This window comes from Hyperolius riggenbachi, chromosome 4 (genome assembly GCF_040937935.1).
Source record: "Hyperolius riggenbachi isolate aHypRig1 chromosome 4, aHypRig1.pri, whole genome shotgun sequence".
In the NCBI taxonomy this organism is placed as follows: Eukaryota; Metazoa; Chordata; class Amphibia; order Anura; family Hyperoliidae; genus Hyperolius; species Hyperolius riggenbachi.
In genome coordinates, this window is record NC_090649.1 from 413,324,345 (window position 1) to 413,346,851 (window position 22,507).

The 22,507-nt window shown below is 43.6% G+C and overlaps 1 protein-coding gene across 3 annotated transcripts in view; it reads right to left on the reverse strand.

Moving 5' to 3' along the window:
• COMMD1 (copper metabolism domain containing 1) overlaps positions 1 to 22,507 on the reverse strand; it is a 206,217-nt gene that overhangs the window by 61,267 nt on the left and 122,443 nt on the right. Inside the window, exon 3 of one of the 3 annotated variants that reach the window (XM_068232379.1) lies at positions 20,843 to 20,882. The exons of the other annotated variants lie outside the window; for them this stretch is intronic. Coding sequence (XP_068088480.1) covers positions 20,874 to 20,882 — 9 coding nt within the window. The 3' untranslated portion in view covers positions 20,843 to 20,873. Of the gene's footprint in view, positions 1 to 20,842; positions 20,883 to 22,507 lie in introns of those variants that run through there. 3 annotated transcript variants of the gene reach the window in all.

Below are 22,507 nucleotides of genomic sequence, written 5' to 3' on the forward strand. Positions count from 1 at the left end.
TAAGACTCCTTTTTTCTCCCCCAAAAGTGGGGGGAAAAATCACTGCGTCTTATAGTCCAAATGCAGGGAGTTCCTGACTTGTGAATGCCTGTTTTTTGTCCTCTAAACCTAGGTGCGTCTTATGGTCTGGAGCGTCTTATAGTCCGAAAAATACGGTATATTTTATATAATGCTTTATTTTGTATGCTTCCTTTTGTTTTCAATAAAAAGAGGATTGATAAAAAGATCTTCAAGGTAAAATTTAGATGCTTTATCTGTGAGTAGCACATATACTGCTTTCATTGCTTTACATGTTGTTACATAACACGTGTAATATTTATTCGCTCAGAAAGCTTACAGTAAAAACTGCGCATGGTGAACACCACACATCAAATATTAAACCTTTTTCTCCAGATAAAATTACAGGACTGTGAGAAACTCATTAATGGATTTCTTGTGTGCGTCGTCCTTACAGCAATTTAGCAAATGTATACCTTAATGTTTTATGACAGAAAAAGACAGCTGCCATGGAAATACAATGAAAAGAAAAAGTAAAAGCATATTTTATAGGGATGCCGGATGACACAAGACTTCCTAACAGTGGAGGGAGGGTGTTTAGGAGGGCGGAGCTTTATCGTTACTTGCCTCAGACGCCTGGAGTGACTGGCATCCCAGTGTCCTGTCCCTATGACCCTCCAATCTGTTATGGAACAGTGGAGATCACAGAACATGCTCTTCAGAACTGTAGAAAAACTGCTAAGCGCACGTGAAATACAGCTACATTTTTATCCTGTCAAAGGGGTTTTAATTCTGTTACAATAGACTTTGGTACTTGTAGGCATTTTTCCACGTATTTCACATTAAAAGAAAAGCAGTGGAAAATGTGGCACAAGTATATTCCATAGGCAGTGTCAATGTTAGCATGTTTGTGTGCATTTTATCATATTTAAAGGAATACTGTAGGGGGGTCGGGGGGAAAATGAGTTGAACTTTCCTGGGGCTTCAAATGGTCTCCCGCAATCATCTTGTGCCTGTGCAGCCACTCACTGATGCTCCAGCACCGCCTCCGGTTCACTTCTGGAATTTCAGACTTTAAAGTCTGAAAACCACTGCACCGGCATTGCTGTGTCCTCGCTCCCGCTGATGTCACCAGGAGTGTACAGCGCAGGTCCAGTATGGTCTGTGCCTGCGCAGTACGGTCCTGGTGACGTCAGCGAGAGCGAGGATACGGCAAAGCAGGCGCAGCGGTATTTAGACTTTAAAGTCTGAAATTCCAGAAGTGAACCCGGAGGCGGAGCCGAAGCATCGGTGAGTGTCTGCGCTAAAACAGGATGTCTGCGGGTGACCATTAGAAGCCCCAGGTAAGTTCAACTCATTTTCCCCCGACCCCTACAGTATTCCTTTAATGGTGGTTAAACTTCCTTTTACTGGGCCTTAAGCTAGATACACACAATCAGATTTCCCAGCAGATGTACTGGCAGATAGATTGTTTCCAATGTGTCTTATCTGATTTCCTATCGATTTTCTGCCTAATTCTACAGAAGATTGATCGGAAATCAGATCAGACATGTTGGAAATAATTGATGTGGCAGTAAATTTGCTAGAAAATGTAATCATGTGTACCTAGCCAGTGTTCTCCCCAGAATTTGTTTCCAGCCGGGTGGCATGAAAAAGAAGCCGGGTGGCATGAAAAAGTAGCCGGGTGGGGCGAGATGAAAATGCAGGGCAACTCTGCTTACAGCATAGGAGGAGGTGAGGAGCTGAGCCGATGACAGCCGGGTGGTCACAAAATCTAGCCGGGTGGAGCACCCGGCTAAAAGAGCCTGGGGAGAACACTGCTAGCATTATACCCAAGGTGGATTGGAGACGAAACAAGATCTGGCAGAGGTTTCCAGAGTTCCTCTGGCCCCCACTGGCGCAGCACGCGGACCCCTGGCTGGAACATATCCAACAAGAGCTTGTGTGATAAGTTGTGTGGCCACACCCCTCTTCATGCACAAGTGCGGCCTACTGCACCTCCACTTTGTGTACAGCTGTGCTATGATATTAAAGGACCACTATCCTGCAAATTTGTAGGATTTTAAAACACATGTAAACACATACATATACAGTAAGATGCAATGTTGCTATCGCTTATAATAAGCAGTAAAATCAGACAGGTTTGGTGGACTAGTCCATCTCCTCACGGGGGTGGGGGCTCAGAATTTCCATAATTCTGTACAAAATTACTCCCTGTAAAGGATGTATATGTTACGGCCAGAACCCGAAGAGTGGCCACTTCAATGTGTTTTCTGGCCGTCGCTGGCCAAATGTAGCAAAAGTTAGTTTAGTTAATGAAATGAAGCCGGCGGCAATCAGCGGCTGAAGCCGGCGGCTTCAGCTATCACTCCTCCCCCTGCCTCTCTCTCTTTCTCCTATGGGCGCTGCGGGGGGGGGGGGGGGGACACACGCGAGTCCCCCCAGCGTCGTTTGTGGCTGCAGGGAAGCAGAGCGGGGATGCTGCAGACATCGCTTCTGCCTGCACCCGCTCTGCAAGAACGGCAGGATTGCCTGCCGCGACGAACGACTCTGGGGGACACATGTCTCCCCCCCCCTATCCGGCTGCTAGTATTGGGTAGGAGGCAGGGGGAGGAGAGAGAACGGAAGCCGCCGGCTTCATTTTATTAAATTACCTAACTTTTGCAACATTTGGCCAGAGACGGCCAGAAACACATTAATCTTGCGAGGGAAACATTCCATTTCTAACATTGGCCGCAGCGCAGCGGCCAGTTCGCACATTGGCCGGCCAGAACCCGAAGTGGCCGGCCAGAACGCAAAGTGGCCACACTTCGGGTTCTGGCCGTAACATATACAAAAAATACTATTCAACCCGCTCTACCTGTTTGCACACTGTTTTTGCAGTTAGATTGAGCAACTACCATTCAGTAAGTTCTATAAAAAATAAAGAAACTCAAGCAATCCCCCATAAGGAGTTGGACTAGTCTAAAACTTATCAGATCCATCAGATTTTTAAGTAGCAGCGACATAAAAAAATTTATAGTGCATTTTATTCTGGGTCAAATGTAGATTTTGTACGTATGAATTTTAAAGGATATCTGATATGAACAATGTCCCAGGTTTTATACTTACCTGGGGCTTCCTCCAGCCCCCTTAAGGCCGCTCGGTGCCTCGTCATCTCCCCGGGCTGCTCCTGTCCGTGCAGGACAGCCTGGTACTATGGCCAAGTCGCACCGTGTCGCGCATGCACTGTTTGTCTGCGCGCGCTCCTTGGTCCCATGGCTGGGAGTGCACACACCTGCTGTGCAGGCAGAGACGAAAGAGCGCATGCGGCTGTGCCGCACATGTGTGACGAATCGCGACTTGGCAACAGTACTGGGTAGTCCCATGGGGGACAGAAGCGGCCTGAAGAGAGGGCTAGGGACCTCAAGGGGTTTGGTGGAAGACCCAAGTATAAAACCCGGGGCATTGTTCATCTCGGGTTCACTTTATAGTTTACAGTTTTTTCTCACAGTGGTCCTTTAACCACTTGAGGACCGTAGGCTTACACACCCCTAGTGACCAGGCTATTTTTTACAAATTAGGTCACTGCAGCTTTAAGGCCTCGCTGCAGGGCTGTATAACTCAGCACACAAGTGATCCCCCCCCCTTCCCTTTTCTGCCCATCAACATAGCATTCTGTTGGTGGGCTCTGACCCTTGCCGGCATGTTTTTTTTTTTATTTTTTTTTATTTGTGTTTTATTTTGAAATAAATTTTCCCTTTTTTAAAAAAAGTTTCCCCCTCCCTCCCTCCCGATTGCTTCTGTGCCTCCCAGGTGGACAGCCGTGTCACATGGCTGTCCCCAGTACAGCGCTGCCGTAGATCGTAGCACTGTACAGTGTAAATAGACGGCTGTTTCGCCGTGTAACAGTCTCCTAGCGGCGATCGCCACTGGGAGACTGATGGCGGAGCTCCCAAGTGGAGATGTTCGCGCATCGGCGCGCATGATCCCCTGCAAAACTCCCCCCAGGACTTCACACCAATTGGCGTTGAGCAGTCTTGGGGCTGCTGCTGCGTTCACGCCAATTGGCGTGGAGTGGTCAGCTAGGAGTTAAAGAGTGCTGCTAGTCTATGTTTGCTGTATTTTCAGTTTCATTATTCTGACAGTCCCTCCTTTGTAAACGGACACAAACTTATTCTTTTATAAAAACTACGTAATATGCTGGTATGTATTTTACACAATGGCTTCAGTTCACTAAGTTGCAATACTTTATTTAACAATCACTGGTTTAATCCTTCTGACCAAGTAGATAGCCTATGAATAGGGGAAGCAGACAGCCTATGAGTTGGGGAAGCAGCCAGCCTATGACTGGGGGAAGCAGGCAGCCTATGAGTAGGGGAAGCAGCCAGCCTATGACTGGGGGAAGCAGACAGCCTACAATAGGGGAAGCAGACACCCTATGACTGTGGGAAGCAGACAACCTATAATAGGGGAAGCAGACTTCCTCTTGCACAAGCTAGGACCTGCGACTGTGTGCTGCATGTGAAGTAATGAAAACCATAAGTGAATATACCCAGATAGAACTACCATATATACTAGCATATAAGCTTACCAACGTATGAGCCGAGGTACCCACTTTTCCCTCAGAAACCAGGAAAACGTGATTGACTCGAACATAGGACCCTTACCCCCCCAGTACAAGTCAGCCCCCCTCCTCATTGCAGGATGTGCCCCAAGGATGATACAGCGGTGTCTCAAGACGTCACTAGATGGGGTCAGATATGAGACACAGCGATTGCCACACAGTACCCACGATCACTGCACCACTGACACGTTGCTTGCACGCTGCCGCTCCACAAGCCAGATGACACAGGTAGTCTTGAGCAGCACATTCTGCACACCATGTTGCAGGGGATGGAGGGCATGGTCACAGCAGAGTCAGCTGGCAAGAGCAGGATCACTAGTGCACGATCCTTATCCTCCTCTGCCAGTAACAAAACCTGCTCCACTGACTCGCATATAAGCCGAGAGGGTAACTTTTCAGCACATTTTTGTGCTGAAAAATTAGGCTTATACACGAGTATATAAGGTAAAACGTAATGAGAATAACAACTGTGAAATGAAAAACAAGTGAAGGAGATTATAGGGATTCTTGCTGAGCTGACATATAACAATAATCAATGCACTGAGTAAATGAGGAGTGAGTGCGCAGCGCACAACATATCAATTAATAATAGCACCAGAAATTGTAACCAGGTGCCATGAGGGTCAGCAGTAATGACAAGAGTGCCACTACTCTACACATGGCACGGTGACTACTTTGTCAGAAGCCAAGGTGTATCAAGTTTATGCCCTTAAAGAGGAACTTTACCAAAAGATAGCAATAAGGGAGAAAAATAAAATACATTGCAAAGTGAGAAGTTAAAAAATAGAAGATAGATCAAGAAATTATTGATATTCCTTGTGTCATTTGTTCATATTGTTTGACCCACCGTGACCTTGCAGGTCATCATCTTTTCTATTGGCAGACATGAAAAAAAAACACTAACTGCTATTATCTATAAACACACCCACTAACAATGTAATAATCTAAAAGGTTATATATATATATATATATATATATATATATATATCCGTTATTTCCCACAATGCAACGAGGTTCACAGACAGGAACATCACACTGTGGGAGGGGTGTCACCCCTAATAGTGAATACTTCAAGTACCACCTGGGCCCCCTCTACTCCAGGGCCCTATAGCAGCTGCTATGGCTATTGCTTCGCCCTTGCATCTGACCCTTATGGACAATCTCATTGACAGTTTTCTAGTGCAAAACCATTTTTTAGCTGCTAAGCGAAGATGTTCCAAAAGTGACAGTAAGGCTTTTCATTGCAGCCTCAGCATCAGTACTCTGTCACTTTGAGTGTCCCCCACTTTGCTGCTGGAGTGACTGACAGTTGCACCAGCTGCACAGGACAAGAGGCTTTAATATTACATTTCAGCATGTTGCAAACACGTTGTTGAACCCCCACTTATTGATCAGAATTGATCGTTCTCACCAGACTGCCATTAAAGTTCTCGCAGCAGCTTTGTTTTCTGTTCACCTCCTCCCTTCCCATAGAACAGGAGATGATGCTCAGTCAGGAGCCAAGCAATGCATTTGTACAGCATTCGCCCCTAAACCGCTGCCCAAAACAATCCCTTACAATCACTACCACACACTTGGAGCAAAGTTTGGTGGGGGGTTGTACTTTTATGAAGGGCGGAGTCTAAGGTGCCAGGACATCTGTGCCTATAGGCTCCTGTGAAGTAAATCTGGGCCTGTGTGATTCTTTTCCTGTAGCAAACCAAAAAATAAAAGTTATTGGGTCTTTGCAGATATGTACTATTTACCTTATAGTTGGCCTAATACAGCCATGGGTGCCCTTAGCCTATACTCTGCTCTGTTAGGTTGAGGCAACAGATGGCAATGATTTCTGATTTCATGTAATTTAGATGATGAAGTTATCCAGTTTCTGAATATTTCATTTTTTTCTTTAATCCTCTAAACTGGCAAAAACATGGAAAATACGCAAATCTGAACCGCCCAAGCCAGGGTTGTGAATGTGGAAACTGTTTCTCAGAAAAACAAGTCCAACTGTACAGTGGAGGTTGTTCTACTGCCAACATTTCCAGATCTTTCCACACAGCAAACACACACACACACTTACAGCATGTCATTATTCATGCAGAGGTGCTTAAGCCCTGGGCTTGTTCTCATTTATCAGTGTGCTTTTTCATCCCTGCTCCTGGCCACACAGGCTAATTGTGATCGTGGAAGGAGTGTCTGTCAATCAAATCTGTGACACGCTACATGAAAGGGCAAGGAGAGAGAGAACATTTGAGAGCAAGAAGACTGACAAACAAGGATATATTTAATTTACCCAACAATTTAAAGGAAGTTTCCATCTTCACAGAGAAAAACTGAGCCCTAATTAAGGCCTCCTCCATAAAGCAGCACTCCGACATATACTACACACTGCCATGGCCAAACGTTACCAGAAATGCATGCATCTTGTAGAATTTCGATTTTGCGTTCATTGCCGATTTAATTTATTCCAATGACATCACATTTGACCTGTTTTTCTCATTTTTGAAGCGTTTTATAGATCAATACTGCAGTGATTTTTTTTCTGTGTCCGATATGCATTACATAAGAACATTATACATACATTAGTAAGTCAATTGAAATGCAGAGAAATGATGTTTGATTTAGGATATTGGGGAGGGGGGGGGGGGGGGGTTCTTTTGTGATTCTTGTAGGGGCCAAGAATACCTAGGCGTGAAGTAGGGAGAGACCGGGAGCCCAATGGAGCAGTATCGTCAGGTATAGGGCGGATAAAAGTAAATAGATATATACTCACAAAGGTGGGTAGAACTGCAATCACCATATAGGCCTGCGGGGAATTAACCGTCCCTGCTCGGTACTGCAGCTCCTGCTGGATACTGGATGGTCGCACTCCTGTAGTACGATAGATTTTCCAGAAAAACTGCAAAGCTATTACTTCCAAAGGAGGTCTGACTGGTGATGGGTAGGATCAGGCCCAGATTTACATCACAGGAGCCTATAGGCACAGGTGTCCTGGCACCCTAGACTTCATCCTCCATAAATGTACAAGTGTACTGGCTGGACCAGCTTTCACTTCTCCCTTAGTTCACTTGCCCGTAGCTACAGATGCCCCAAAGTATTAGGCAGCTAGAGATGCCCCCGACTGAAGGGACTAGTCAGTGAAATGCCGAGACCTGGGTTAGTAACATCTCATTTACACTCCGCTTGGGACTGCATAGGTAAAGTGGGAGGGAGGCATTTGGGGAGGGGAGTGAGCCGCCTTTCCATCATCAGGCGCCTGTATGCATGTGCCTACAGTGCCTTATGGTAAATCCAGCCGTGGGTAGGATAGAGCACCCAATGTGTGTTCTATTTTAGTGCTTTTAACCACTTCAGGACCATAGGTTTATACCCCCCTAGTGACCAGGCCATTTTGTACATTTCAGCACTTCACAACTTTAACAGTTTATTGCTCGGTCATACAACTTAGCACCCAAATAAATTGATTCTACGCGACAATACGTTTCACGGGCCATGGCCCGCTTCCTCGGGTCAATGCAAAAAAGCCTTGATAGCATAGGGGATAGAGTATAGGCGCCTCTAATCTATCTAATTATATGCCAATATGCTATCAAGGCATTTTGTATTGACCTGAGGAAGCGGGCCATGGCCCACGAAACGTGTTGTCAGATTGCTTTTATGATAAAAGTTTTTCTATATCTTCTGCAGAAGTAAGCGATTACCCCCCTTTTTAAAAATTTTATTCAGATTTAAAAACATTAAAATAGAACACATATTGGGCGCCTCCATCCTTCTCATTACCAGTCTATTTTATGAACATGGCATCTGATTTTTAATTGAATTAGATTAATTCTAATGTAAAATTAACTTTATTGTTATGCATGGAAAAATCACATTAAAAATGCACACATAACCAAAACGATGAATGGGTCATGTGGATAAACGGAAAAAAAAGTGTGCAGAATTTGCATGGATGATTGTGAATGATGCCTCGCACATTTCCCTTTCACCACTGCTGAAAACTGGTATCGCAGGCTGGCCTTTCTGATGGGGCACAACTATGTTTCAGTAAATTAACCTCCCTGGCGGTCTATTAAAACCGCCAGGGGGCAGCGCAGCACTTTACATTTTTTTTTCCAATTATGTAGCTAGCCTAGCGCTAGCTACATGATGGCCGCTGTGCAGTGGCATCCCCCCACCCCCTCCGATCGCCTCCGGTGATCAGCGCAAACAGGAAATCCCATTCAGAACGGGATTTCCTGTTTGGCTTCCCCCGTCGCCATGGCGACGATCGGGATGACGTCATAGAAGTCGTGACGTCAGAGGGAGTCCCGATCCACCCCACAGCGCTGCCTGGCACTGAATGGCCAGGCTGCGCACGGGGTCTGGGGGGGGCCCTCTAACGCGGCGGGTAGCGGCGAATCAAGGTATGCACGCAGCTAGCTAAGTGCTAGCTGCATGCAACAACAACAAAAAAGTGTACAAATCGGCCCAACAGGGCCTGAGCAATCCTCCGCGGCGGCTTAGCCTGTGCTCAGCACGGGCTTACCGCCAGGGAGGTTAAAGCAGACCGCTAATATAAACTGATAGTTTTATTCGACTTTTAAATTCAGAAGAGCGGCAATGTAGGTGGTCTCCAAATACCCAGGTATTTCATATCTATGAAAACTATGCTTAAAGAGAACCTGACGTGAAGAAACTCACTTCAGGTTTGATACATAGCTAAATCAGAGCCAGATCATCCACAGGCAAAGCTAGGCAAGCGCCTATGGCCTGAAGAGAGACTGGGGCCTGGTTGACACTAGCCCCTACCAAATCTTACAAAAAAAAAAAATCACAGTTGGTACTTGCCTAGGACCCCATTTCACCATGATCGGTTTCTGATGTAAGTAGATGGAAGGTTCTAGATACCTGCGAGCCTTCCTGGTCCGTCCCATCATTCTCTGGTTGAAGCTGTTTGACTTGCCTGATCTAATAGCTCTTCGGTACTCCTCGGGTAGCCTTCAGAACTACTCATGTCCCAGAGTAGTACTAAAGATGACAGCATCTGTACCGCGCACACGCCAGTCTGGGCTTGTGCAGTACAGATGCACTCATCTCTGGAACTTCGAAGAGTTCCAAAGGCTGCACAAGGAGCACCAAAGTCCTAGCAGGTCGAATAACTTGATCCACATAGCGGGACGACATACAGGACTAGATCCGGCAACAGCGCCCCTAATGACCAAAATGCAGCTACAAATTTATATATTTTGTGGCACAACAGCGGAGGGGATGAGGCTGGGAATAATAAAAATGTTGGACTTAGTCTTGAGGCTGTGAGGGGCTGACACTGTGCCAGATTTAACCAGGCAACAACAGCGCCTCTAGTGGCAGCCAGTTTTCCTATGATGGACTAAGTCTGACAGTGGCACTATGGAGGAAAAGGCCAATGTTGGACATAGGATTGGAAGGGATTAACCAGCAGAGCCTCGCTATATGACTAGTGCACAGCCTTGTGACCAGTTTCTTGCTGTGTGATCCTCCACAACATTATCCTAGCTTGTAGCATTTTCTTTTCTTTTTATCAATGGCAATGTTTGCCAAGTAGCCCTTTTTTTGTGTGGAACACCATCTCTTGTACCGGACACGGTTTTAAAAGTACTCCATAAATAAAACATTCCTTGATGCTTTTGCGTAACTAAAATAACTATTCATGTTTGCTACATATGAATATTTTCTAAAATCTAAAAATCTTGCTAGAATGGAGCAACTGTGCTGAGTTCCAGTACCCCCTGAGGTAGACGTATCGAGTATAGAAAACCTGGTGCAATGCTTTCAATTGTTTCAGCACAGCAGGTGTGCTGTTTATCTATCACCTACAGTACAAAACAATTACAGTACACTATCCAAGGACAAGTAGAATTATGACCACTTTTAAAAGAAGAATTCTAAAGCTAGCCATACATCTAGCGATGTTGATTCAATCAACAAAACAATCGACTTTATTAAGGAATCAACTTCAGTATGGTTGATCGAAAGTCGATCGACTAGTGATCCACACACTACGATATCCTATGCGATTCACCTGATTCATTCGATCTGACCGATGTTGTGCTTTCATGCTCTGAATGCAAAAATTGATTCAGAGTCGATCGAATGACTTGTGAACAGTAACCGATTCCGGTGCGATTGACCCATATCTTGCCTCCTGCTCGATCCACTAAGCTGGTCGATTCAACATGATAACAGCCACTTTTCATCAATTGAGAAGTCTGGAACACACTCTATACTCTCTCGTTTCTATAAAATGATCGAATTGAATGGTCGATCGTACAGCCATATCGCTAGATGTATGGCCCCCTTAAAGAAACTCTGAAGCGAGAATAAATCTCGCTTCAGAGCTCATAGTTAGCAGGGGCATGTGTGCCCCTGCTAAAACTCCGCTATCCCGCGGCTAAACGGGGGTCCCTTCACCCCCAACCCCCCCCCCCCTGCAAAATTAACGACCAACTTGGTCGTAAATTTTGCTCTTCCTGGAGGCAGGGCTAACGGCTGCAGCCCTGCCTCTCAGCGCGTCTATCAGACGCGCATCGCCGCCTCTCCCCCGCCCCTCTCAGTGAAGGAAGACTGAGAGGGGCGGGGGAGAGGCGGAGGTACGCGTCTGATAGACGCGCGGGAGGCAGGGCTGCGGCGGTTAGCCCTGCCCCAATGCGGAAGCGCTCCCCGGCTGTACGGAGGGGATTTGGGGGTGAAGGGACCCCCGTTAAGCCGCGGGATAGCGACGTTTTAGCAGGGGCACACATGCCCCCGCTATCTATGAGGTCTGAAGCGAGATTTATTCTCGCTTCAGACTCTCTTTAAGTCGAATAAAGTAATGGCCTTGATGGAGGTCAGCATTATGCTTTACATTATATTGTTTTCTGGATACATTATCAATTAACTCATCCATTGAAAAACATCTATCACTATTTTTGCAATCCAACATCAAGCACGCTTTTTGGTTCACAGCACTGTTCCACAGGATACTGGTAGTTGGAAAAAAAATCTATTTCTTTAATGGTAAGAGTTAAAAAACCAGTGCTACAAATCCTAGCTTCTCTGGAGCTGTGCAGTAGAATGAAGTGGACTGCAACTGTAATTCTCCCTCATAACTAATAAGAGGTCATAAAACGTTTGTGTTAAACATTCCTGACAGCAGGGAAGAGATAAGAAGTTTAGTAAGTAATTGTTACTCTGTATGGGAGCCAAGTAAACATATAAACAGCTGTAAATAATAATAATAATAATAATGGCAGTATTTGTATAGCGCCTTTCTCCTGTCGGACTCAAAACGCTTGCGAGGCAGCCACTAGAGCGCACTCAGTAGGCAGTAGCAGTGTTAAGGAGACTTGCCCAAGAAACTCCTTACTGAAATAGGTGCTGGCTTACTGAACAGGCAGAGCCGAGATTTGAACCCAGGTCCCCTGTGTCAGAGGCAGAGCCCTTAACCACTACACTATCCAGCCACTATTCTGCCAATGAGTCAGTTAAACCTCCAAACCTAGATGGTTAGCACTTAAAGGAGTTCTTTGGATGCTATTTAAAACAAAAAACTGACACTTACCTGGGGCTTCTATCGGCCCCCTGCAGCTGTCATGTCCCGCGCCATCCTCCTACGATCCTCCGTTCCCTGCCGCCGGTCCCGGTCTAATTATGCTTTTAACTAAACTGCGGCTGTGCAACCATGGCCGGCGCTTGCTTGCTCTCGTGCGAGTCATCGGGAGCTTGAAAACTTCGTACTGCGTCTGCGCAGTAAGCTCCTGATGATGCGCGAGCAGTATTCGTCTTGTTAGACAAATAATTAGACAGGATTGGCGGCGGGTAACGGAGAATCGTAGGAGGACGGCACGGGACATGACAGCTGCAGGGGGCCGATAGAAGCCCCAGGTAAGTGTCAGTTTTTTGTTTTAAAGCGGTATAAAACCCTGACATAATATTCAATAAAAACATGTTTTCCTACTTTTTATATGCCATACGGTTATCATATTTGCATTTGTGCATAAGTATTATTCATTTAGAAATTATATGTTCCCAAAAGTACAGTTTTTTGCTTTGTGAGCTGACTTTGCATTTTATTAATAACTGGTTTTATTCATTATGTATTCATTATGTATTGAATTCAGAAATGCTTTGAGTCTCTGTCAGGCCCAGTGCACACTGGGCGGATCCGCCGGCCGCATCCGCTTGAAAATCCGTGTGGCTAATGTATCTCTATGGGCTGGTGCACATCGGCGATTTGAGGTTTTTAGCAAGCCGCAAACGTGCTTCTTGCTGCACATTTGCTTAAAACCTCAAACCGCCGGTGTGCACAAGCCCATAGAGATACATTAGCCACGCGGATACTGATGCGGATGCGGCCGGCGGATCACATACAAAATCCGCTTGGTGTGCACCCAGCAAATATCGGCTCTCTGCTCCCAAAACCACTAGCGTTTTGACGATCTGCTAGCGGTTTTGGTGTACACTGGGCCTTAGTGTCCAGGAGCTTCTCCACAGTCAGAGAATGTGTCACATTCCTCACTTGATACAATTAAGTAAACACAAGATAACATAATCGACACTTCCAATGCGTCCATATTTCTCTGCACCGAACTTTCCAGCCCTGTGTGTAACCCTTTGAATGCTGGTCTAGTAAAAAAAAAAAAATGCTGGTTGTATATAATATGCTGTAAATATTTTTTTTAGAGCAAAGAAGAAATGCTGGGATTTATTCCGCTTTAAATAGCCTCCACAGGACCCCTTTAAAATCAAAATAAGAATATGAGATGCAAGGAAAGTCCCATTTCTGATTATTTTCAAAGACAAATGCTTATCTCATCTCTTTTTGTTGTTTATTTTACTTCAGGTTTCCTTTAGGGGAGTGTAAATTCTGTAATATATCTGCTTTCCTGTCCGTTAAAGTGTCACTGCTCGCTGTGCTCTCCCTTTCCAGTGACAGGCAGGATGCGGAAGGTGTACATTCACATTCTTCAATCATCAGGCCTTCAGCAGACTCCTGCTCAGAGACCGATCACTCTCTTTATCAGCTACAGTCATGTGCTGGCCCTCTGAATGGGCTGTGGAGAAGCCGGCAGTCTGTACAAAGGATTACTAAGAGATCTGAAACAAATGCATTTGACAGGTCCACAATAGCCGCTATGAAGCAGGGTATAAATAACTAAAGACTGCGTTTTCAGAATGAACTCCTGTTCCGTTTCCTTGTCTGTGAATTAAAGCTTTATTCAAGAGATACTTGGATTCTATTACATACTGTACGTCTGTACAAGGAAGCAGAGAAAAAAATGGTTCTGTACTCTCTAGAGACACTATTTTCTAAGCAGTTTTGTTTTCATTTTTGAAGGACTAGTAAGGATTTTTAATTTGTACCTACAGTATAAATGCCAAATATGAATTTCAGAATGACCAGCTGTATATAAGATAAGGGTAATGAACATACCAGTCACAATCCACTAGCACAGCCCTTGTGAAGCAGGCATTGTTGTGGCACGGGAGCTTGTTGTACTTAGGCACCTCCATAGACCGCTACAGTGGTTTGCAAAAGTATTCGGCCCCCTTGAAGAAGTTTTTCCAATTTTGTCACATTACTGCCCCAAACGTGAATCAATTTTATTGAAACTCCACGTGAACGACCAATACAAAGTGGTGTACACGTGAGAAGTGGAACGAAAATCCTACAAGATTCCAAACATTTTTTACAACATCAATAACTACAAAGTGAGGTGTGCGTAAGACTGCGTTTTCAGAATGAACTCCATCCATCTTCCCGTCAACTTTGACCAGCTTCCCTGTCCCTGCTGAAGAGAAGCACCCCCCGAGCATGATGCTGCCACCACCATATTTGACATTGGGGATGGTGTGTTCAGAGTGATGTGCAGTGTTAGTTTTCTGCCACACATAGCGTTTTGCATTTTGGCCAAAAAGTTCCATTTTGGTCTCATCTGACCAGAGCGCCTTCTTCCAAATGTTTGCTGTGTCCCCCACATGTCTTGTGGCAAACTGCAAACGGGACTTCTTATGCTTTTCTGTTAACAATGGCTTTCTTCTTGCCACTCTTCCATAAAGGCCAACTTTGCGCATTGCATGACTAATAGTTGTCCTATGGACAGATTCCCCCCACTTGAGCTGTAGATCTCTGCAGCTCGCCCAGAGTCACCATGGGCCTCTTGACTTCATTTCTGATCAGCGCTCTCCTTGTTCGGCCTGTGAGTTTAGGTGGACGGCCTTGTCTTGGTAGGTTTACAGTTGTGCCATACTCCTTCCATTTCTGAATGATCACTTGAACAGTGCTCCGTGGGATGTTCAAGGCTTTGGAAATCTTTTTGTAGCCTAAGCCTGCTTTAAAGAGAATCTGTACTCTAATATTCTTACAATAAAAAGCATACCATTCTATTCATTATTTTCTCCTGTGCCCCTCTGTGCTGTTTCTGCCACTCTCTGCTGCAATCCTGGCTTGTAATTAACAGTTTTAGGCAGTGTTTACAAACAAACTAACCAGCTTCTAATAGGCTCAGCTAAGCATAGAGTGTGAGTCATTCAGAGTATGCAGGGGGCCTGCAGAGGGTGTGTATCGCTTCTACCAATCACTCATTCAGAGTATGCAGGGGGCCTGCAGAGGGTGTGTATCGCTTCTACCAATCACAAGCAGCCCTGCACATTCCACACAATCAAGCTTTAGCCCGACAAACAGGACAGAGGAAAGATACATTGATTTATTACAGAGACAGTGCAGTTAGGAAAGACTTCAGTAAGCCAGAGCAGATTAGAACAGGCATAGGAACTTATAGGATAGAAGAACTAAGGCTGAAAAAATTGTTACAGAGTCTCTTTAAATTTCTCAATAAGTTCATCCCTGACCTGTCTGGTGTGTTCTTTGGCCTTCATGGTGTTGTTGCTCCCAAGATTCTCTTAGACAAACTCTGAGGCCATCACAGAGCAGCTGTATTCGTGCTGACATTAGATTACACACAGGTGCACTCTATTTAGTCATTAGCACTCATCAGGCAATGTCTATGGGCAACTGACTGCACTCAGACCAAAAGGGGCTGAATAATTACGCACACCTTACTTTGCAGTTATTGATTTGTAAAAAATGTTTGGAATCATGTATGATTTTCTTTCTACTTCTCAAATGTACACCACTTTGTATTGGTCTTTCACATGGAATTCGAATAAAATTGATTCATGTTTGTGGCAGTTATGTGACAAAATGTGGAAAACTTAAAGGGGGCCAAATACTTGTACAAACCACTGTATGCTAATTTGTGGTTTTGGGGGCATTAGGTGGTTATTTTTGGAGCGGTTGCTTGGCTATGAGACAGCCACATGCATGGAGTACAACCGAGGTAAAGAGGCGCCCAAAAGCAGTAAAACCTTGTTAAAAGCACAATAAATGCAAAAAGGTGGAGGGGCTTACTCCAATGACACTAGCGAGGTTGACTTAAAAAAAGTAGTTTTTATTTGCACAGGCAACACGTTTCGTGGGTACAAGCCCATTTCCTCAGGCTAATCATAGTGCCAATTTTCTATAGCCAAAAGGTCCAGAACATCTCTCTTTCTAGGTGGTTATTGTTGGAGAGGGTGCTTGGCTATGAGACAGCCACATGCATGGAGTGACGAGATGATTAGACAAAACGGCCATGATTCTGGCTACACTATAGCGAAACTCAGGTAGCTGCAGGACTGGTAAATTAGTGTGAAGGAATAAAATCGGGGTTCAGCTATATAAATCTGGGTCCGAGGGTTATTGTTAGCCGATAAGGTAGGGGATAGAGAGGTGATTGTTGGTTAGGGGGTTAGTGTTAGGACTGGAGACTGAAGTTTGTACAGATATTACCAATATAGTAACTAATTATCGGTAATATCCTGTGCGAAATTTGACAGCGTCAATTTGGAATGTATGCCACCCTTTACCTTATTTCATACAAGCCATACAGTTACACAGCAGCCATACACAGAAAAGGACTAGCTACTAGTACGCTGACAGACACTTAGAAGTAGGGCACCAATGTTACCCCTGACCAGGATAACAATGCATTATGGGGAAAAAAAACACGCACGCAGGAAGAGTTCTTAAAGCAGACCTGAACTCAGAACTTCCTCTCTGCTCATAATAAGCTTTAAAGAAAAACATTTCTTTGTTACAGCGGATACAAATCCTGCAATAAATCTACAGTGTGTCTACTAACTGCTTTCATGAAAGCAGGCATAGGGTTAATATCCTGTGTTTACAAATTAGCTGCTCTGCCAAGGCAGCCAGCTGACAAAGCTGAGAGATTAAATTACAGTTGTGATCAGTCACAGATGAGGGGCAATTAGTCTAAACTCTCTTAATACATACAGGGTGCATTTCTCTATGTTTTCCTTCTGTCCTGTGCAAGAGTTTAGGTCCACTTTAGGGATTTTTAAAAATCGAATCTACAGCTTAACAAAGATTATAAATTCTTGTTCACAATTACCATACGTATTTCTTGTAATTATATATAAATAAAAATATAGAACAGTGCAGCACAGAAAATGAACAACGTAGTGCAAACACACAACTAATTTTCGTTTTCCAATATTTACACAACTTAAAAAAAAACAAAAAAAAGTCTAAAAGTGGCCATAAATTCATTTTTTTCTTTTTGAATAAGAGAAATCTGATGTTTTTGCACTTGATTGAATAGTTCGAAAAAATAAAAACAATATACTATCATAAAATTCTGAAAAATATATCTCAATTGAGAAATGTTTGCTCAATCTGGTTGCATTGTTTATGGCCACATTTATAAAGACAAGATATTATCCCTGTGAGCCCACCATCTGCAGCGGGAACAATACCTGTTGCACTGGACTAAAACATTCTTGGTAAAGAAAAAAAATCCACTATGAAGGATTATTTTATTAGGCTTTTAAGCATTCTGTATCTATGACAACAGAGGTGAATGTTTTTCCATTGATAAAAAAGTACAAATTTTATTAATGACCAAAATACAAACACATATATATGTAAATCAATTTAACATTGACCAGAACACACAGGTGTGCCACCATGTCTAGGCCAGATGGAAAAATATAGAGGATCCCCTAAAGAAAATATTGATAGTGCGCAATCCATCAAATATCTTGGGAGTTGATGGGACATGCCTTCTTCTGAGCACAAAGAGGGGGAAGCGACTCCTAGCAGGTAACATTGAAACAAAGAAGCCTTAGAGAAAAATATATCATTGGTTTTAAAGGCCAAGTGTCCAGGACCTAAATGGAAAAAGACATCCTAGTAAAAAAAGCACAGGTGTATCAGATTCTGGCTGTGTTGCTGCAATGTTTCATTGATTTTAAAGGCCAAGTGTCCAGGACCTAAATGGAAAAAGACATCCTAGTAGAAAAAGCACAGGTGTATCAGATTCCGGCTGTATTGCTATAATATTTCCAGTGATTTGCAGGATCAAAAGGCTGAATAACAGCCGATAGAAAGATTCAATCCATCACAATAGGTGGTCTTACTGCATATGTTATCACAAAATGATTGATGTGCAGGTCCACAGGTCAGGCAAGCTGTCTCATTTAAGAGCTATAACAATGGCCAGGTGCACAGAGGTAGATTGATAGGCACACACTGTATGTGGCAAGCACTTCGGGCTAGTAAACAAAGATTATATTCACAGCAAGCCTGACACATCCGCAAGCCCCAGGAGCAACAAGCAATTCACCACAGTTAGTGCCCCAATCAGAAGTACATTCTGAGACAGATTCACAGGTTGGTGTTTAAACCACAGACATATGCAGGTATGGATGGTGTGATATTAAAGTTGATATAGTTCATTCATGGAACAATCCGCCAGGGTCATCCCTTCAGCAGCATCAACTTGACATAAACAAGCTCAAAGTTCCAGCAAACAACAGCATATAGGTGCATCCTAGGAAGCTGTTTCAATGATCATAGGGTAAACAGTGGTTACTCCATAGGAGGCTGTTTTCAAGTCACCAGCAGAAATGCATATCATTGAGGTATACTCATCTGAGTAGCTGGTCACTGCAAAGTCCATCCACAGAAGCCCATGTGCTGCCACCACATGTGTGTCTGGTCACAAAGAGAGCCTTAGAGGCCAACCGGTTTCACTGGTGAGATTACCAGCATCATCAGGGCAGGCTCAAAAGTTTTGCTGCCTGTGGGAGAGAGGAGCCGGCCTAAGATGGCTCTGGGCGGCCAGAGGATGCTACCACGCCCCCCCATGACCACTCCCACCCCACCACCACAGGATGCAGGTGGTGAGTGAGAGGCGGAGGCAGAGGCGTGATGCATCCAAATCTCCACATGTACGCACGGCGTTCCCCCCGCGTCCGCATGCGGTGATGCGGATCAAAAGGAGGGAACGCATATATGCGTACAAGTGCACGCATAGCGTTTCCCTCTCGTCCGCAACCGCCAAGCGGATCAGGTAGGAGGGAACGCGTATATGCGTACGACTGTACGCGACCCACAGAGACCCCCAACAAGGCCGCTGAGGGAATGCGGCCAACGCGAAAGGGCTCCGGGATCGCTGAGGGGCACGGACTATCAAGACCGCACCCCCAGATAGATAGTAAGGAGAAAGGGTGGCCCTGCTTCCTTAGTCTTACATTGGTCATATTGAGAAGTCTCAGACTTGTGGAGGATTATCTGTGATGGAATTTTTAGGACCCATTTGTCTAAATTTTTCCATTGATAGCTGAATTGTAGGAACTTCATCGAGGTTAGTGTGAAAAGTCTATGGGCTTATCTGTATACAGTAGATGCAGTTAACATGTAACGTTTCTGGGTAATTTAACATCAGACTTCTGGCTCCTAAAAGTCCCACATAAAATAAAGAAGAGTCTGCAGGCTGATAGGGATACTTCTGACAAGTGGTTCCAGCACTATACTCAGTACTTAGCTGTAGAAAGCAGCAGCTAATGTCATCCTGACACTAAAAGGAAAAAGCCTGCTCTCCTCTCTTCTGACTATTGATTTCACCGGGTTCCATTTATACTGAAGCTAACAGCTCCACTGGATTGCCACTAAGCAAGAATTTCTAGTACTTTATTAATGAGAGTAAAATTTCAGTTGTTATTGTCATAACATAGCAGCCATTTGTGATATTGCATATAATATAGCGGCCATTTGGTGTAACTAGTATCCATTTGAAGCCATGTTTCATTTTCGGTCTGTGTCATATGTGTATGCCTGCTAAAAGCAAGTCTGGCTTTGGGGGGTTTAATTGTCACCTGGCTCAAGGAAGCTGCTAATGTGATTGTCTGTATGGCAGTGTGAAGTACATTAGCATTCAGGTTCTCTGGACACTGCGGTCTCCAGCAAGGAAACAGGTAATTATATAATGACCCCCTCTTTTGTCCTGAATCTGCTGGAAAAGTGTTGCATTGCTTTGAACATTGTATGCATGTACACAGCCCTGTTGACACAATATACAATCGGACTAACTGTAGTCTGCAAGGTTCAAAAGTGGGACAGGAACCTTTGAAGTTTGCATATCACAGCCAGCCAGGATATGACAAGCGTTCAGTGCGAACCTCCTGAGGAAATTAAATTATATCTGACTTGTACCCACGGGCTACCAATCGGACTATATAAGTCGGCCTAAGACAGTCACAAATCATCTTCTCCTGGAAGTAGTGCATAGCTAGAGATGATCCTGATCAAATCAGAATTTCGTGCCCTCCCACGACCAAGTTAGACCTTGTACTGGTAACGTTTGATTCCCGTTTTTATTTTTGCAAACTGTCTTGTGTGTCTTTGTAATTTTTACTTTGATTTTTTAAATCTTTTGTATATATTCTTTTCTGCACAGTTCCACTTTTTTGTAATATTAAATATTTATTTAATAAGTCTGACTTCTGAAGTACTAAACCAGCTCATAGCCTAGAGAGACTGCAGTGTAATTTGCCTTAAAAGTTCAGTGCCTGATTGTACCGCTGGGATTTTGCTTTGCTACTGTGTGATTACAGTGTGTGTGTGTGTGTGTGTGTGTGTGTGTGTGTGTGTGTGTGTGTGTGTGTGTGTGTGTGTGTGTGTGTTTCTCATATTCTGGCCTAAAGCGCAGAGCTGGCCCAAATATGAAAACGCTGGACTGAATGCAGACCAGTCTAGCAGCAGCTAGTGGTGGCAGTGAGAAGTGTTTTTGAGGGGTGACAGCCTTGTGTTAGCTTGAATTAGGCTGCTCCCCTCGCGATCTAATCTAACCCCCAGTCGGGAACCGTGTCTGCATGCTTGCCATGGGACAGTTAGTTCTTAAAATGATCATATACCTTGTTTTTGTATTAACTGTTGAATGCAGCCTTAGCGCTTCTGAAAAGTAAACAGAAACTAAAACACTTTCATTTGGCTACTGAAACATTGCTGATTGCAGAATAACACTAAAAAGTTCAAAATGCAATTTCTAATTTTCTTTTGCAGCTGAATTGAGAATATTTTACTTCACACTGTCATGGCTGCTGTTTAGAATTCATTCTTATGGTACCCATACATGGTACAATAAAAACGTTAAATTTTCCCATTTTTCTACCAAAACGAATGAAATGAATCACAGTTGAAAAGAATCCTTTTTTCGATCAAGAAAAATGAACGATTACCCATTTTTTTCTATAAAAATCTGACCAAACATGTTAGAAAAATCTTTATATTTGATCTAATGGAATAATCAAACTAAATTATCTAATTAAAAAAAATATAAAATTGTACCATGTATGGGCACCTTTAAAAATGCAGCCCTTAAATTAAAAGGAATCGAGTTTGCAGGGAAGTACTATTTACCATGACTACTACATATAAATTACCCATTATGGTTTGTTTTTTCAAATTTTTTTTCAAATGGTTTTCCTTGTTTGAAAAGACTGTATTTTTCATGTTCTAGCTCCTAGGTTCTCAACGTGTGGTATGCGTACCCCAGGGGGTACTTCTGATGGTTGCAGGGCGTACTTGGGTTTGATATACTTAACCAAGAATAACAAATTTAGAGTTTTAGAAGATGATACATCTTAAACAACACCAAATTAGTGTTTTAGCTAAATAAAAGCAATGGTAAATGCTGGGAAAATGTTTAGAACCAATTATCATGTAATATGATTAAATATATATTTGTCAAGGGATACTTGTGATAATGTTTACTATGCTAGGGAGTACTTGGTGAGTACAGGGTTTTAAAATTGGGTACATACCAATAAAATGTTGAGAAACATTGCTCTAACTCACCAGAATAACGGATTTCTGCCTAACGTGTAATATGGTGTGGGACTCTTGAAGTACGGTTATCAACTGAGATTAGGTTAAATGCTGTATTGCAATCCTTGAACCAATTGTTATTCTGTATATTAGATAACAGACACCCATGCCTACCATACTCTATTATTATTCAGTAGTGACTGGACATTTTCCTGTTATTTTGCCAAAAATATGCATAAAAAACGCATAATATATTTATAACAATATATTTTAAAAGCATATACAATACAATAATACAATACATTGACATTTGTTAATGTGTTGTATGTTGTCATGAAAAGTAATTTCGTGGTAACACAACAATAAAGTGCTTGAATCTTGAAACTTTGTAAAGCGCTTTTCTCCCATAGGACTCAGATCACAGGGTTCCAGGCTGGACTGTGTTACAGAGGAAATAGTCAGGTGTTCATAAATGCCAGACTAAACAGGTGACTTTTCAGTTTGGATTTAAATGCTTCCAGGTATGGAGAGGTCCTGATTGGGTTTGGCAGGGAGTTGCAAAGTGTCGGAGCAGCATGACAGAAGGCTCTGTCTCCAAAGGTTTTGAGCTGGACTCTGGGGATGACCAAGTTATTAGATCACTTTGAACTAAGATTGTGGGGGGTGTGGTTCAGTTACAACAAGTCCTTCAAGTATTCAGGGTCCAGATTGTACAAGGATTTGATAATAACTATACCAGAAATAAGGCTTTA